General features: G+C 39.0%; 3 protein-coding genes and 1 long non-coding RNA gene across 4 annotated transcripts; 2 read left to right on the top strand and 2 right to left on the bottom strand.

Annotated features, from left to right (window-relative positions):
* Positions 1-3,075: 3,075 nt before the first annotated feature.
* On the bottom strand, positions 3,076-6,022 carry LOC122008325. Its single transcript, XR_006119265.1, has 2 exons — positions 5,753-6,022; positions 3,076-4,578 (listed from the first exon to the last, which is right to left on the bottom strand). It is a non-coding gene; the product is annotated as an uncharacterized LOC122008325 (long non-coding RNA).
* Positions 6,023-6,118: 96 nt separating this feature from the next.
* Positions 6,119-8,803, top strand: LOC122008322 (protein FAR1-RELATED SEQUENCE 6-like). Its single transcript, XM_042564031.1, has 2 exons — positions 6,119-6,410; positions 6,574-8,803. Exon 2 carries the CDS (start codon positions 6,577-6,579, stop codon positions 8,590-8,592), a length of 2,016 nt encoding a protein of 671 aa, XP_042419965.1. The 5' UTR covers positions 6,119-6,410; positions 6,574-6,576; the 3' UTR covers positions 8,593-8,803.
* Positions 8,804-9,571: 768 nt separating this feature from the next.
* On the top strand, positions 9,572-13,273 carry LOC122008324 (uncharacterized protein At4g08330, chloroplastic-like). The gene is made up of 3 exons (XM_042564033.1): positions 9,572-9,817; positions 9,919-10,295; positions 12,848-13,273. The coding sequence occupies exons 1-2, from the start codon at positions 9,729-9,731 to the stop codon at positions 10,292-10,294; spliced, it is 465 nt and encodes a 154-aa protein (XP_042419967.1). The 5' UTR covers positions 9,572-9,728; the 3' UTR covers position 10,295; positions 12,848-13,273.
* On the bottom strand, positions 11,609-12,825 carry LOC122008323 (fasciclin-like arabinogalactan protein 11). The gene has a single exon (XM_042564032.1). The coding sequence runs from the start codon at positions 12,607-12,609 to the stop codon at positions 11,770-11,772; it is 840 nt and encodes a 279-aa protein (XP_042419966.1). The 5' UTR covers positions 12,610-12,825; the 3' UTR covers positions 11,609-11,769.
* Positions 13,274-16,824: the final 3,551 nt, after the last annotated feature.

The raw sequence follows: 16,824 nt of genomic DNA on the forward strand, positions 1-16,824 counted from the left end.
AAATAAATATCCAAATTTAATAAAGTAATTTTTTTACTTTAAATTATACATTTTACAGAAAAGCTTATTTTTTTAAAAAAATATTGATTATTTCAATTAAATTGATTTTTAATTTTAAATATCAATTATTTTAAAAAAATTAATTAATTTGATTAATTAATCAATTTCATATTGATTCAATTTATTTAATTTTATTAATAAAATTCAATGTTAGTAAAAAAAAATCTATTAGTTCGATTTGCTTAGGTAGGTGATAGAATTGTCGATGCCGCAAAAACACTATCTAATTCCACGTTTTATTTGTGCTCACAAGCTACAAACTAAAGTTTCCAACCTAGCACACCAAATTCCACATTACACATCAGCATCAACTTTGTTTCTTCAAACTCAGTTTAATTACAAGTTGAATCACTGAATGAGCAATACATGAGAATAATTTCACATCCGATATGTTTGGCAAAAATATGAATAAATAACTCGAAAGACTCGACTGATTCTCACTTGCTAAAGAGGCTAATTCACATATAATGTGGTAAATGAGAGTAATCGCATACGAACAACAAAGTATCATTTAGATTGAGTTTTACTAATCATAAACTACTACTATTTACTGAGGCAAGAACACTAATTCTGCACACTAATAAATATGATCAAGAAAAGCTACAATTGGATATGACTTCTGCTACTCACTGACGGGTCCAACTAATACTCTCATATTCCTAGTGAACTGAATCCATATCACAAAAAAATTAGTAGTCATATCATTCACATATGACCGAAAAAAGAACATGAGTTTATTGTGTTCTATTTCTCTAATTTACTTCCTACATATGATAAAAAACAAAAGTAAAATAAACTACGAAGTGGAAAACGGGCCAAGTCCACCCATATGCGAATTATAGAGTCTGACTCATGGATCAAGTGCGATATGCGAAGGTAGGGGGCATTCTTTATGCCTCACTAACCCACCGGATACATATATATGTGCTTGACGCTTAACCTTATTGTGCTCGTAGGGTAAGCGAACCTCTTCTAAGGCATAGTCGGGGACCCGTGAAGGCTATAATGTGGAAAGAGCACTTCGCTCGTCAAACTTCACTAGCACAGCATGGGAACACAGATACACAATGATCCTGCAAATTGCACACTTAGTAAGCAAATAATATGATGTTTGTCTGAAGTCTATCGAAACATGTTTCACCTATCAAATTTCGGTGGGATGGTCAGTAGAGAAAATGAAATCAAATGTTGTATAAAAAATAAATATTAGGTCAATTTATAACAATTTAAAAAGGAAAATAAATAAATAAATGAATAGCTTGAGCTGTTTAGTAGGGAGTTGAATAGGCATTGAAGAAATGAGGAAGGTGTGTTCTCCTATAGATTTTTTTTAACACTATTCGCTTGCTGAAAAGATCAACAAATGAAATGAATATCTTCAACTATGTTTGAATGAGAGAACAAACCCAATGCACAAACAGAAAATAAATATAAAAAAAAAAGAAAGAGAAACTTAGATCTTAAAAAAATTATTCATTATAGACATATTTCAGATTAAAATTGAGCTGCTTCGAATGAGAATAGTTTTTTTCAGCCCAAATCAAATGAAAATATATTTAATTAAACTAAGCTTTTTTTTTATTTGCATTTCCTACCCTTTTGAAAACAAGACATGATAAAGGTCATACATTGTAGTCGCCTCAAGAGGACCCTAAGCTCAATGATGGATTACCATTGAGCATCCACACAGTGTTGTTGATCTGACTGCTTGTGATTTCAAACCTCTCCAACTCACAAACTAGAGGTGTCATTGAGTAGTGTGTAAGCTAGGGTGTGACTTACACTGAGACGGCTTTGTTTGGTCAAGTTCAACTTGGCCCACCAATAGCCAACAAGTCAAGGATATATTAAATAAAAAGAATACTAAGAACACATGAGATACAATTTATAGTAAAAGTTTATAAAATATTAAAACAAGGATTTACTAAATATTTCCCCAGAAAATACAACTATATTAGTAAGATTCTGTCAAGAGAGTTTATTTTTTCAAAAAATAAAATAAAATAAAATTGGACATGTACCCACACACCTAGTCATAACAAGCATAGACCAGCCCAAGTAATATCCTTGCATAAGATCTTAAGAACCAGAATATGGCCTTAACAAGTTCAAATACAAAATAAAACATCATTATATCTGTTAAATAAAAATAAAAGATATATCTTGGTAGATGACATACCTAGTCTTATGTCTATCTTTTAGATAAAATTAACCAGTTAGATATAATTAGTTATCTTTAAAGATTTAAGTTAAGCCTCTAAATACATGCATCAATAAAACACCAAATTGTCAAATTGTCAATCTTTACAGACACCAAAAAGACAGATGGAATACTCCATTGAACATCAACATATATTGTCTTAGAAAACAAGTATATAGTCTTGGTAACATTACATAAAATTTAGTTTAAGAAGTTGATGGAAGACACTTCTTTATCATAGAAGATAGTTCGAGTAATTTGAAACAAATCGTGGTTAAGAAAAGCTGCTTATTTATATGACAGGTATTAAGACTCAAACATGATTCTCTATTAGGACAACACTTTTGATTACCACTGTGAGTAGACCCTTTACTTCAAGTACATGGTTCACTTTTCCTCTTCTTGCTGAGGCAGTGGAACCTATGTTTGCAACATAGTTGTATTTCATAGGGATCAATCACATAGAATCAAGTGACTTGAAAACAGTTGCTCGTGTGATCTCAATGATCCCCTCATGGCATGCGAATTACTCACCATGCAAGTGTTGACACAACCAGTCAGTGTAACAAACACCACTCAACTCAGGCTTGTTGCTTGTCCACACTTGTAGGAGGCAGCAGTAACGAGTTCAAGAGTGATTCATAATAGAACTCTGTCAAGCACACTGATACGGCAAATAACTATTGAATCCGTTGATTCATGCACTAATATAGAAGCAACTATCGAATTTGTTGATTTACACACGAATACTAGAAACGACCTTCTAAAAAAAGGAAAAAGGAAAAAGGAAAACTCGTTGTTCCAAGGAGGGGCAGTTGCTAAAAATAGCATTAATCAAAAACTCCACTTAAAACATTAAACAAGACGCTTACATAGATCCCAAACTCTGAAATTTAAAGAAAGGAAATAAATCCTAACCTAAAACGGACTCCAAATCCAAAAATACAATAGAAATTAATAAAAATACTTGAAATACTAAACTCGACAAAAATAATAAAAAAGGTTAAAAATTTCTTTCTGGATTTGCTCTTCTGTCTACATCACTAAAATTGTTTCCTCAATTTACTCTTGTGCATCATTAAAATTATTTTCTCGATTTGTTCTTTTGTCTGCATCATTCTTTCCAAGGTGGAGAAAATTCTCCCTCGAATTTAGAATAATATCAGATGGGAAGTTCATCTAACACAAAATCGGCAAAATCTAACGACTTTTGTATCCATAGGTTGAAAAACCACATATTTGCATAGTTCATCCAGCAAATTGGAATTTTCTTGGAATTTGACAGAGTCTAACTCATGCATCAAAATTTTATTTTGTTGGTGATCAGTGTCATCTTCTGAAGCATCATGAGTTACTCTTTTGTCAGCAGAACTATTTTTGCTGAAAGTACTTTCTGAAACCTTGCTTTCAATGACCACTGGATGACCAGCATCCATAAAGTAACCGACTTTCAACTGAGAGTTTGATTTGCATGGAGAAGCACGAGAACCACTTCGTTTGGAATCAAATGCTGCCCACAGGATTTGAAAGCACAGAAAATACTTCCTTCAGAAAGTTTAGTGCCAAATCTGCACCTGGCAAATCATTCTTAACACGATTGTGATACAAGTATTGAATACCTGGCATGTATCTCATAAGTCTCAGTAGAATGACCAAGCCGTAAAATCAGGTACCAATCAATGCCATAATGTCGGTGATAGGTCTGTCTCAGCATTGAACAGAATATCACAGACCGCAAGCATTTCTGAGGCATGATCAAACAATCAGGATGATTTCACTGCTTCAAGAAAAAAGGCCCTAGCACCACTATAATCTTTCCAATGGATTTTGTTGAAGATTGCACTTTTGGCATGACCTGCATTATCACCAACAATTCTTGACACAGCGGAGTGAAAATCCGATGTGTTCGAAACCTGCAACACACCGTCACCAACTTCATCGACAACTTCTACTTCATCATCGTCATAAATTGGGTCACCGAGTATTTCAATTTTATCGTCCACATCTTTCTTATAAATAAAATTTTTTTCCTCCAAATCAAGAACATTCTATCCAAAAACGTCCTTTTCCTCTCCATCACTCGTTTCAACATCAGAGTCTGTCTGGTGATGGCGTTGGACCGGATTTCTATTTTGGTTTTCAAACCTCGCCGCTATTCTTTCAACAAGTTGTTCCACAGACCCTGTCATCCGTTCCATCCGTTCGTCAATAGCTCAAACCTGCGTCATATCGCTCTTCTACACGCTGTTGATGTCGTCAACGCGTTGTTGTCTTCTCAACGGCATGACTCCACAAGAACAATCTGGCTCGATACCAAACTGGCACAGCAGATAACTATCGAATCAATACTGAAAGCGACCTTCTAATCCCCAGAAGAATACCAATAAAAGGGAAAACTTGTAGGAAGCTACTATTGAATCCGTTGATTCATGCATGAATGCTAGAAGCGATCTTCTAATCCTTGTTAATTTGCACAAGAATACTAGGAAAAACGAAAACTCGTTGTTCTGAAGAGGAGATGGCAACTAAAAATAGCATTAATAAAAAACTATCCTTAAAACATTAAACTTGATGCTTATATAGATCCAATACCCTAAGATGCAAAGAAAAGAAATAAATCCAAACATAAAGGAAAAAGACTAAAAATCCTAAAATTCCTAAACGGACTCAAAATCTAAAAATACAAAGATAGAAATTACCAAACTCGACAAAAATAATAAAAAAGATTAAAAATTACTTTCTCGATTTGCTCTTTATCACATACTAGGAGATGCAAGGGGTTTAGACATGAGACGGTTGTTGTCTCCTTGGTCACTAGTGTTAGAGCATCAACAAAGCAAAGCCTGGTCGTGTTGCTGCCGGTAATGGTGGGAGTAAGCTGCCTTAGTATGAAAATTGGACATTGCAGTGGGTTGTAGGCTGCCCATAGGCACTCACTGAGCACCGATGAGGAAGTTTTTCACTTTGACCTCTACAGGAAAAGTTGCCCTACTTCTATCGTGTTGCTGCCGGTAATGGTGGGAGTAATTGCCATTCCCTGTCTCAAGCATGAAAAACCAAAGAACAAGCATTCAATTGTGCAAGCACATCACACAGGAGCAGCCGAGCAGGGAACACAACAATAAGGAAACAAAGTTTCCAGAGTAAGAGCCGGCCATGAACAAGTAATGCAGAATCAAGGTTGTGTAATGCAAGCAACATCGAGATCGAATGACATTGTGTGTGATGTTAGTGCATGAAAAGAGAGAAATCCTAGGGTAAAATACAGATTGGATTGCGTTTTTGATCGAATTCTAAAACTACTACGATTGCCGATGCATCGAAATAGTCGGACAGTTTACATAATCTGCATTCAACAAAACAAAAATTGCCTGATGCAGCATTCACTCAAACAACTTATGGTTATGAGGGCATGAATCAAGAAGATCAATCATTCTTCGGGAGCAATGGAGGAACTTGAGAACTTTCAACTAGAATAAAGCTTAGGGTTACCTTCAACCACCAATTCGACGAAGATCTCTTCACTTTCCTGCATCGAACAAGACCAAACCCTCCATCGTCGTCTTAGTTCGAGGTCGCCTTGATCTCCCTCCGCAGTTCTCCGCCATCTCCTCCTCCCCCTTACGGCGATGCGAAATGACCGGATCGCGAGTTACTGCACGAGTCGCGTCCTTCTCGAGTGCCCTCATGTATCACGTTCTCTACATAAAATCATACCCAGTGGGTCCCATACGACATATGATCTCCAATGGCAGCCAAGTCGGAAGGCACATCGAGGGGAAGATTCTTTGAGGCGACGTTCCAAAATAGTAATCCTCCTCAAACCCACGATTTACGACACACGTACGAGTTGCGCCGCGATTAAGTCGCGAGTTCAGATCCAACACAGGACACGAACCTCGTCTTCCTTCCTCCGCCCTCACCGTCTCTTCTTCCCCTCCTGCCTTCCTCCTCCTCCTCCTCCTCCTCATATTCTCTTCATCTACCAACATCTCCACTACTAATCGGAAGTTCCCCCGTGATCCCCGCCGCTCCGCCGCTCTTCCCCCTCCGCATCACGCACCTTTCCTCGTCTCTCGTTGCAAGAAGCCGCTGGCGTTACCTCCTCCCGCCTCCCTTGTTCCTGTCATCAATTTCAACTTCCGTTAAGGTAAAAACGCCATTTTTTTCAGTAAACTGTGGATAAAGCTTTTTAGTGGTTTCGCAATTAGGGTTTGCTGTGCTCGTTCTTTCCTATCAATTAGGGTTTCCCCAGAAATGCAACATTTGATCCCCCATGTTCTTCTTCCAATTGGTGCCTTAGATACTTGCAGGACATGGAAGATGAGATGGAAGAGCCGATGCCTACAAAGGAGAGCATAAACATAGGAATGGTTAAGCTAGATGACACCCCGAAATTGAAGGACGCAGTCGATCCTCCCTCTGCCGGAATGATATTCAAGTCCATAGATGAATTGTATGAGTACTACAAAACATTCGGCAATCAAGAAGGTTTTCCGGTGTTCAAGAAGTCGACAAAGAACGACAAGCAGGGGAGGTTGCATTTTGTCACACTCTCATGCGGTCGCGGTGGGAAGTCGAGATGTAAGCGCGAGAAGTTGGTGAATCCAATCTTGACGATGAAGATAGAGTGCAATGCTAAGCTCAATGCGAGAGTATACGATGATGGGGTTGCAAGAGTTACTTCTGTTTTCCTTGACCATAACCATGAACTGAGTCCAACTAGAGTTCGGTATCTTCCACGCCGGAGGAGTGTTACTACTAGTATCAAGCGGCGACGAGAGAAAGTCGATGAAGTTGGAGTTGATGTGGCAAAGCCTCTTGCTTCTTCTTCTTTGATCGAATATGGAGGACAAGAAGATGAACCTTCCTTGGAGAAGATGTGCCAGAACTACATCAGCAACATTGACAAAGTAAGGAAGTTGTGCCTAGATGTTGGAGATGCTGGAGCAGTTTGCAACTATTTCAATCGGATGCAAGAGCAGAATTCGAATTTCTATCACTCGGTAGACTTCAATGAGGAGGGCCGCATCAGAAATCTCTTCTGGGCAGATGAGAGAAGTCGAGTAGCATACCAGTCATTCAATGATGTTGTTACATTTGATACCACACACTTGACCAACAAATACGATATTCCGCTTGTTACCTTTGTTGGAATGAACCATCACGGCCAACCGATACTCTTTGGCTGTGGGTTAGTATCAGGCGAGGATGCTGAAACATTCGTCTGGTTGTTCATGCAGTTGCTCGCTTGCATGTGTGGCAATGCACCGAGTGCTATAATTACTGATCAAGATATAGCCATTCAAAAGGCAGTTGAGATTGTTTTCCCAGAGACGCGACACGGATGGTGTTTAGGGCATATAATCAAGAAAATTCCTGGGAAGTTGAGTTGCCATTCGAACTACGAACCATTGAATGCTAATTTGATGCAGGTAGTTTATGATTCAATGCGCAAAGAGCAGTTCGATTTCAGTTGGGGCCAAATGATTCAGAAGTATGGTCTCGAAAGCAATCCATGGTTGAGTACATTATATGACAACCGACATCAGTGGGTTCCGGTATATGTAAAAGACAGTTTTTGGGCCGGTATGTCTGCAGTACAGAGAAATGAGAGTGTGCACGCATTCTTCGAAGGGTACACAAACTCCAAAACAACACTGAAGCAATTTCTGGATCGCTACGATAAAGCATTGAGGGTTAGAGTCGAGAAAGAATTACATGAAGATTTGAACTCTTTCAACTATTGTTGCCCTTGCGTAAGTCACTACAATATCGAGAAGCAATATCAGCAAGCATACACCGATAGTAAATTTAAGGAAACCCAAGAGGAGTTCAAGGGGAAAATGTTTTGTTACGTTCACTCCGTCAAAGAAGAAGATGTTTTCGGCGTGTACGAAGTCATAGAAGACACGGTGGTAGAGAATGGCTTGAGTAACCAAAAGGTGGTTTTTACTGTATACTTCAAGCAGCCGGAGTTCGATGTCAGATGCAGTTGTCGTTTGTTTGAGTTTCGGGGAATTTTGTGTAGACATATCATCACGTTACTCACGGTGAAAGGAGTTTATTCGGTGCCGTACAAGTACATTCTTCCAAGATGGAGGAAGGACTTGCGAAGGGAGCACACGAAAGTAAAGGTCAGCTATAACAATTGGAACACAACTCCGCAGATGCAGCGATACGATTTAATATCGAAGAAGTCTCTCATATTTGCGGACTTTGGAAGCACATCGGAAGAGAACACACAAATAGCATTGGATTTCATTGAACAGTTCAGGCAAAAGTTTAATATCGCCGACCCCATGGCTGTTACTGCTCAACCTTTTCAGTGATCCTTAGGACGTGTACCTTTACCTCGACTTTCAACGAGAGTCCAGGACCGTATAATCACTTGTGTTCATAGTGTTACGAATGTAGTTGTAGATTGTTGCGATGATTATTGTATTCCGAGATACTTTGCCTTGCACCATGCTGCCATCTGCCGCAAGAGATGTGTCGATTGATGTTTATACTTGACAAACAATATGCCATGATTCATGTTTACCAGCGCGACTTTGATTCGTGTCGATTCCTGTATGCAACTTCATCTTCAGTGAGATGACCTAATCACACTGATGACCTAATCAATTGATCCAATCGTTTTACACGAAGCACGGAGCGTGTATGTATATCGAAATCTTTCGAGGAAAGGTCAAGTGTTTGCGTAGCTTGTGGCGATCCTCCTGCCTTGCCTTGTCTTCTTGAATCATTTTGAAGATGTAATAGAATAGGAAATTTAAAACGAGGGTGTGATTAAGAAATTCAATAAAATTTAGGTGCATTGTTGCAAACTTTGTATAAATTTGGTGGCATACAAATAATATGCCACGTGGTGGTCTAGGCTAATGACACGTGTGTATCTTCCATCTTCCACCGGTTTGCCCGGCAGCAACATCGCCGTCGTGTCCTCGCCATCGCCTACTCCTCGCCGCCCATGGCCTCTCTCACCGACGCTGCCGCCCTCGATCTTGCTGTTGGATTCTTCTCCACGCCTACTCTTCGCCTCCGCCGACGCCGCTCTCGCCGCCGTCGATGCGGTCGCTCTCCCCGACGACTTCGAGTCCCGCATAGGATCCCACTCCGGCGAGTGGATCTCCATCCTCCTCTGTCAGTAGCTTCCACGTGCACGCGACCGCACGGCGAGATTAAGCCAACAGCTGTCGAGAGTCAAATCATGCCGCACGAATCATAAAGTCTAGCTGTGGTCTTCTCCCCTCGTCCATCATCAGCCTCCTCGTGATAACACCTAAATTAATTAGGTCGGCCAGCGCATGTTCCCACGTCCGCCGCCGTCGTCTCCGCCGCGCAACCCACTCTGTTATTCCCGCGCCGCCCATCTCCAATCTTCCCTCTGCCAGCACCTCCTTAAAAGCCCAACGTGGCTTCGCCTTTATCGACACCTCTCCCGCATCATCGTCCACCTCCGCCAATGGCTTTCCGCGGCGACTTCGAAAGACCGCAAACCTCGGCCCCGAGCGCGTCCGAGTCCCTCGTATCCCCTCGATTCGTCTCCTACTGGTTAGAAATTCACCCATAGATCATCCATTTTTGTCACTTTTCGATCGGAAAAGTGCTTTTTTACTGATAAATTCGTTGCCTTGTGTTGTTTTTGAACGCAGCTGTGGCTCTTGTGGCTACGCACTGAATCTGAGCTCCGCCGATCGGTACATGACCAATATCGGCGCCAAATACAGGAAGTCCATCAAGAAGGGGATCGTTTCCTTCGTGTCCGTAGACGAGAGCCGGTTTTCTCAAGTCGAGGAGTTTCATTGCCGGCCGTACTTCGAGTCTTGGCAGTCCTGGGGATTGATGAGGCGGAGGACCAAATTGTTCTGCCGAAACTGTCGGAATTTCGTCGGCGTTGGTCAAGAGGACGGTGTCTCTTCTCCGGTTGGCTCTGATAGCTCCAGCTCCGGCTCTGGAAACGGGGAGGCCGCGTGGAAGAAATATGACATCAAGATTAAGGCTCTGCAGCCATTGTCTTCGGACAATTGAGGTATTCCTCTCTCCCTTTGATGTTCATCAGCTATTAGATATTCTTCCTGATCAAATGCATATTTGAGATGAAAGAAGTTAGTTTGTATTGCAGTGGTTGAATATGTTTGGACCAGGATTGTTCTTTTGATTGGTTTTCAATGTTTTATCTCTGATTCAGAGATCAAATGTACAAAGTTTTGATTGCAGTTGGCATATGTAGATATCATTCCATTGTGTGTGTGTGTGTGAAGGAGATACCTATGAATGAAATATGTTGTGTTCTATTGATTGTCAAGTCAGACTCAGTATATTATTGCATAGCTATATTACTCTTGCATAGCTATAGATATATCAATTCAGACCAAGTCAAAACCAAATTTAAACCTTTAATTTCTCGTTTGGAAGTTCGTATCTACCAAAAACTTGTGCTGGCTCATTGTATATGAATTGCCCTAAGAATACAGGGTGGAAAACAAGATGAGTTTGAGGAATCTATTATTTACTCAATGCCTTTTTAAGTTCAATATACAGATAAACTTCCAAAATATATTAAAATTTGTTTTCTTGGTACTCTTGCTAGTTTTAGTTAGGTTTGGTTTTGATCTGAAAATTAGTAATCAAAATTTTGGTTTGGTTTGAAACAGCTGAACCGGACAATACCTATCCTAATGAAATTTCATAATAAACTATGTTTGGTTTGGCTAGGGAGATTGTCTTCGAACATTGCTTGCCATTAGTGACTAGTTGTTGAACTGAGAGAAGTAGAGTGCTACTTTGGTGTAGACTTTTTGGCAGAAATTGTCAATGAAAGCAACATTTCAGCTGAAACCCTGCGAACTAGCTAGCTATCTTGATAATATTGTCAACTATACTTGCAAATTCCGACCATTTTTTGTTAGGTATCATTAGTTTCGGCGTTCATGAAACATGCCGCTTTTTGAAAAGAGTGTTCTATTTAGTTGTAGTGATTGTTTCCTGTTTAAGCAAGCTCCACATGCATCTAACTCCTTTTTCAATTTGTACTTTCTGCAAAATGGTGGGTGAGTCGGTAAGGTAGAGATCTCCCTGCAACTGCCTATGGTTGCTGCTTAAGAGCATAATTATGATTTCAAAAAGTGTTTCGAAGTTTTAGGTAAATAGCTGATACATCGAATTATTGCTATATTATTTTCTTGTTATCCAAGTATGGTTGTGTTCTTCTCGATATTCACTTCTTTTGGGAAATCTTGTGGTATACTAGGAAATGTCTTTTGAAGTGAAATTTCCCTATTTTGGATGATTTGTATATATACGATATTAAAATTTGATTCGATGTTTATTAGTTGGAGCTTCTGAACAAGAATAAGATGCTGCCACTTTCTTTATATTCAAAGATGACATATGAATGAAACATGACCAAATCCAAAAGAAGCAATAACATATACTAAACAAATTCAATCCTCCACATTCAAGTAAACATCAATTTAACTCATTCAAAATATCGAGGAGGATTCTCAGAGCCTCCACATGAGGAAGATAGATCCAGCTAACGATAAGATGGCACCTGATGTTCCCCAATTCAAGTCCACAGCAGCAGATGCATCGGCACCCAAAGGGCTTTCGGCAATTGAACTTCCCTTCTTTTTTGACTTGACTGGTGCAGGTGCAGCGGCAGGAGCTGGCGGTCCAAAGATTTCTATCGGGAGGAGCACATTGTCAACCTCGTACACGACTAGCTGGTCATCCGAGTACACGGTGTGTGCAATCGTGGTTTTGATGATTCCTGTCGATATGTTCACCTGGTCTCCAATGGCTGTCACGTTCAATGGATACCTACCATTGTTAACATCACCTGCCTGTGTTCTCACAGGATTGCTTATCGTTTGGAACTGAGCTAGCGAGACGAGGTAAGGAAGCTCATGGAATTGGATCAATGCAACTTGCTGCTGATCCGTGAGGGAGTTTATTGTACCTGGAGGGAGGCTGGAGAAAGCATCATCATTAGGTGCAAATATCGTTATGCCATTGATGGAGTTGTTCAGCTGGTTGGTTATCTGATCGCCGACGTGTGTGCTCCTGAGTAGGCGCATGAATGTCCCAAACTGTCCTGCCTTCTCGAAAATGGCAGTGATGTTTGGAGGACCTGCCGGACCCGGAGCTTCTGCTAGCTGACCTAAACTTTCAGTGACCAGTCGAGCAGCTACAAAAAGAATGGCGCAGATTCTCAAGCCTTGCATGTCGTCGGTCTCTTCTTCTGCTGCAACACTTTTGGTTACTTGTGCATTGTTGCTCGGAGCGAGAAGCGGGAGTTTTATACTAGTGGTAAAGTGAGGAGAATGATTGTGGCGGGTCATGCGGGTTTGTCTCGCACCAAACTCGATACGACTCTCCAGCTATTTTGCTCTTAAAGAGCTTCATGCAATCATACATTTTGGTAGTTGGAGTTAGAACCTAGCTATCAAGAGATCGAAGTGTCGATTGCAGATGTAAAATAATTTTCAAGGTAGTGAAAGGTGCCTTCCTTATTGTTTGAGCGAAACCGTAAGCTAGGTTCTGATGTTACACTGCACTTACTAAATGCGTTTTTCTCAGGCTGTGGAGTGACATGGTGATCGAAGATCTTTCACAATTTTGCTTCGATCTCATGATCGGCATGGAGGTGGATCGGAGTGAGTAGTATCTTTTTCCAGCTAGTTGCTTCTGAGGTTCTTGTTAGGTGTCTGCCATTGAAGTGTGGTGGTGCGCTGTTTAAGGCCCCCAAGGTCAGAGAAAGAGGGTGCAAGTCTTTTGGTCCATCACTGGCAGTTCTGAAAAGCTTCCGGGCCTCGAGTGTGTCGAGAAAAAGAGTGCTAGGATGATTTAGTATCGAAAAATGTCTAGATTAGGTTCGGACTACGCTAATAGGCTGTAGATTTTATCAACTGATGCAACTGAATCAATGTTTCCATAATTGAAAGGGCAGTTTGGTGTATAAAATTCCTATCAGGATCCCAAGGAAGATCAGACCTCATTGGATTTAATGTAATGCCGTTTTACTCTGCATTGTAAAAGATAAATTTATAATTTTAAAATCATACGATAATAACTTTACCCGTACCGTTCTATTAAAAATTTGCTTCTATACATAATAGAAAGGCAACGACTAAGAGGAGAGAAAAGATGGTTAGACTGTTAAGAGAAATAGAATTAAGCTCGTATGTATTAATTGAATTTTTGTAATGAATAAATAAGGTATATATATATATACTAAAATTAATTTTATAAATTCTAAATTAGTTATTAATATTTTTAAAAATATCATATTAATATTCTCACACATTTATTTATTTATTGAATATTCAGAGTTGTAAATTGCCTTAAAAAATTTATTTTTATTGTATGTAAATTTTTCTTTATTTCAACTCATTAATACACACCTACATAAAAAAAATTAAGTATAATTTTATTTAAATATAATATATTAAAATTAGAATTTAATATATTTTTTATTAAATTAATCATAATTTTTTTTATTAATATACTAGTTAAATGTTACTCAATTTTGACAGAATTTGTTACCTCGTTTTGGCCAAAAGTTAAATTTACGTGGAAGAGTTTAAGATCAGTTTCCCTGTTTGAAAGGATTGTAGAGCAATTATTCAGCGCAAGGTCATCCAATTCCTCTTCCGTCGGATTCGGGTTCATTTGAACTGCGCCTCAATTCCTCTTCCATCGGATTCGGGTTCACTTATCTGCGTCTCGCCGTCGATTTCCGAAAACGGCGAATTCCCGACGACCTAGCGAAGCTGGTGAAGAAATCAACCGAGCATGGCACCGCATCGAAGAAGAAGGAACGCGCCGATGAGTCATCGTTCGTTGCGATTCTGCCGTTTCCTTAGCCCTGATAGATCGAGAACAGACGCTCCTGTTTCAAGGCTTGGGGCTCTGATTCTGTTCAAGCTCGTCACGTCCTTCAACCCTTCCTTCTGCATTGGGTGGTCCTGCAGCAGCCCTCTTTTTCTCCCTCGAATAAGAAGCGAAAAGCGATGGATTTAGGTTGGGCATTGCAGATTAGTATGCAAGATTGTCTAAGACGGGCCTTTTTGCCCCATATCCTGGTTATTCTTCTGCTGAATCCACTAAGAGGAAGGCCATCATTCTTTAACTTCAATCCGTCAAACGAAGAAGCTAGCGGAGGCGACCCCGAGTGACTCGTCCCAGCCGGCGGCGATGTTTCCGTACCACCTACCATGCCACCGGGTAAATTTAGCTTTTTTGGGGTCCATTTTAGTAGTGAGCAATATTTTGAGATTAACTAGTCAACATCAACAAGATGGCATGATGATAAAATTGAAACAAACTGATAAGCAATTCTAATTGTAACTAACTTTACATCACAAATTACCTCTGAGGAATTGTGCCTTCTAAATCGATATTGTCGTTGTTTGATCTTTTCAGTCAAGCTAGTTTGAACTATTTGATATTGTGTATGTATATTCTTACATACATTGTGAGAAACATTTACAACCCCTTGTACTTAGTTAACATGCCGCACGAAATTTGAAATCTTGTATTGTGCCATGTAACACCATTAAAATGTATCATTATTGAAATCTAAAACTAATCAGCGTTTGTAATCTCTTACGCACACAACTCATGATTTCATCCACCCTGATCAATATTTTACCTGCCCATCCTCATGTATTTGTTATCATCAACTCACCTTAAACTGAATTCTGGAGTGATTTTTATTAACGACTTGCACTTCACTGAATGGACATAAAGCACCTGTTTTTGGAGCTGGCTAGATTACCATTTTTCATGTTTGATGTTGCTCTTCCTGCTGCTGTAAGTTTTATCCATATTAAGTGTTCGATTAATATATCTACTGACAATAAAGATCTGTGTCGTATGCAATTTACGAAAGCAAGTTAACTTGAAACTCCTTGTAATCTTCTTTCGAGACCTTGAGAGTGTCAGAGGTTCGAGATAATGTGAAAAACATGTCTTCATTGAGTTGGCATATAAATCATTGATGATACAAAGGCTATATTTTGATGGTTAATTATTTTTCATGCAAAGTGAGATTAGAACTAATGGTGAAACAAATAAAGATGGCAAAAATACACAGATTCAAAGAAACATATGTGAATCCTGTACATACTGTCTAAATAAGCACAGTTTTTTAAATATACGCTCCAATTTGCTTTTTCAAATCTTATGTGCGGTGTCAGATTATCAAGATACAAGATGGATACAATATATAGTGTTCTTGATTAACTTCCTTTGGCACATGAAGAGTAAGGAAAAGAGGAATAAATTATAAAACCAGGTTTTCTTCAGAAAGAGTAGTTATAAGAGGCCTCAGGCACTCACAACATTTGAGTGAAGGCGGATTTTGATCCCAATTGAGCTAGTTGACACCCTCATTATAAGACCAGATACAAAGGCATCCCTAGAGTTGAACTTGAGACCTTCAAGGTATCAATTCTTCTTAGGTTGGTATTACGAAAAGCAAAATAACCTAATTCCTTTAGTTTGAATATGAACATGTAGTTATGTAGGCATTCCTAAAGTTTGTAAGATGAACTAGAAATTGGAGAAAACATGGAAGGGAGAACCTCTTTCAGATTGTCAAAAAGGATGCAATAGAAATCTGTCCTTACCTTTTAAAAAGCATTTTCTTCATTTCAATTGGGTTTTTTTTAAAAAAAAAATTTGCTCATTGGGTAGAATCTTTAAGGTTGTTAGAAGTCTCTCAATTTTCACATATTTGCATTTACTTCTCTGTGTCATTTCTTACAAAAAATACTCCCTAAAACACATCTTTGATTTCTGAATTGTTACTGACCATGATTTATGTCTATTCCCACACTTTGTATTCCATTTTTTCAGTAACTTCTTACTCCAAGTCCAGATTTATGGATTGGAGTAAAAGGTGATCACGCTCAACTCAGTATCGCCAGCCCCCCAATTAGATATAGGCAAGTAATTTACGGGGACATATTTGTCCTAGCACAGTGAGCGTTTGCATAGGGGAGGTTAGACACTCAACTATAGATTTAGATGCATACTGTTTATGATACTCTGTCTCAAAAGTTTTTATACAAATTTTTCGAAAATGAATAGCTGAATATTCCTGATCCTTAATGCAGTAATTCCTTCTGGATTTTGGTTGCTGATATAGAGCTGAGGCTGAGTTGCATAATCAAAATTATGGATGTGGAGTTTGAAGGTAGGCCTCTTGAGGTCATCACTTGTTTAATTTTTTTAATCAATTTTGATAATTTTTTTCTATAATATTTTGCTCTTTAGTGCCCATACTCACCAAATAAAATATTCTCGGCATAATAATTTAAATGATTCAAGTCAAAATATATAGTATTAAAAACGTGACCTCAAAATTTTAGTGCAATTATTGTCACTTGAGGATTTTTTAGTTAAATTATTGGAGTGATGCAAGCACAAGGGCTACTAGTTGAGAATAAAGACAAGACCCATGAAAGCCATTCATTTTCTTTACATTTTATCAATTAGTTAATTGATTATATTTTTTATATTCGTCTTTTCTTTTTCCTCCATACAACCAA

This window comes from Zingiber officinale, chromosome 8A, assembly GCF_018446385.1.
Source record: "Zingiber officinale cultivar Zhangliang chromosome 8A, Zo_v1.1, whole genome shotgun sequence".
Lineage (NCBI taxonomy): Eukaryota > Viridiplantae > Streptophyta > Magnoliopsida > Zingiberales > Zingiberaceae > Zingiber > Zingiber officinale.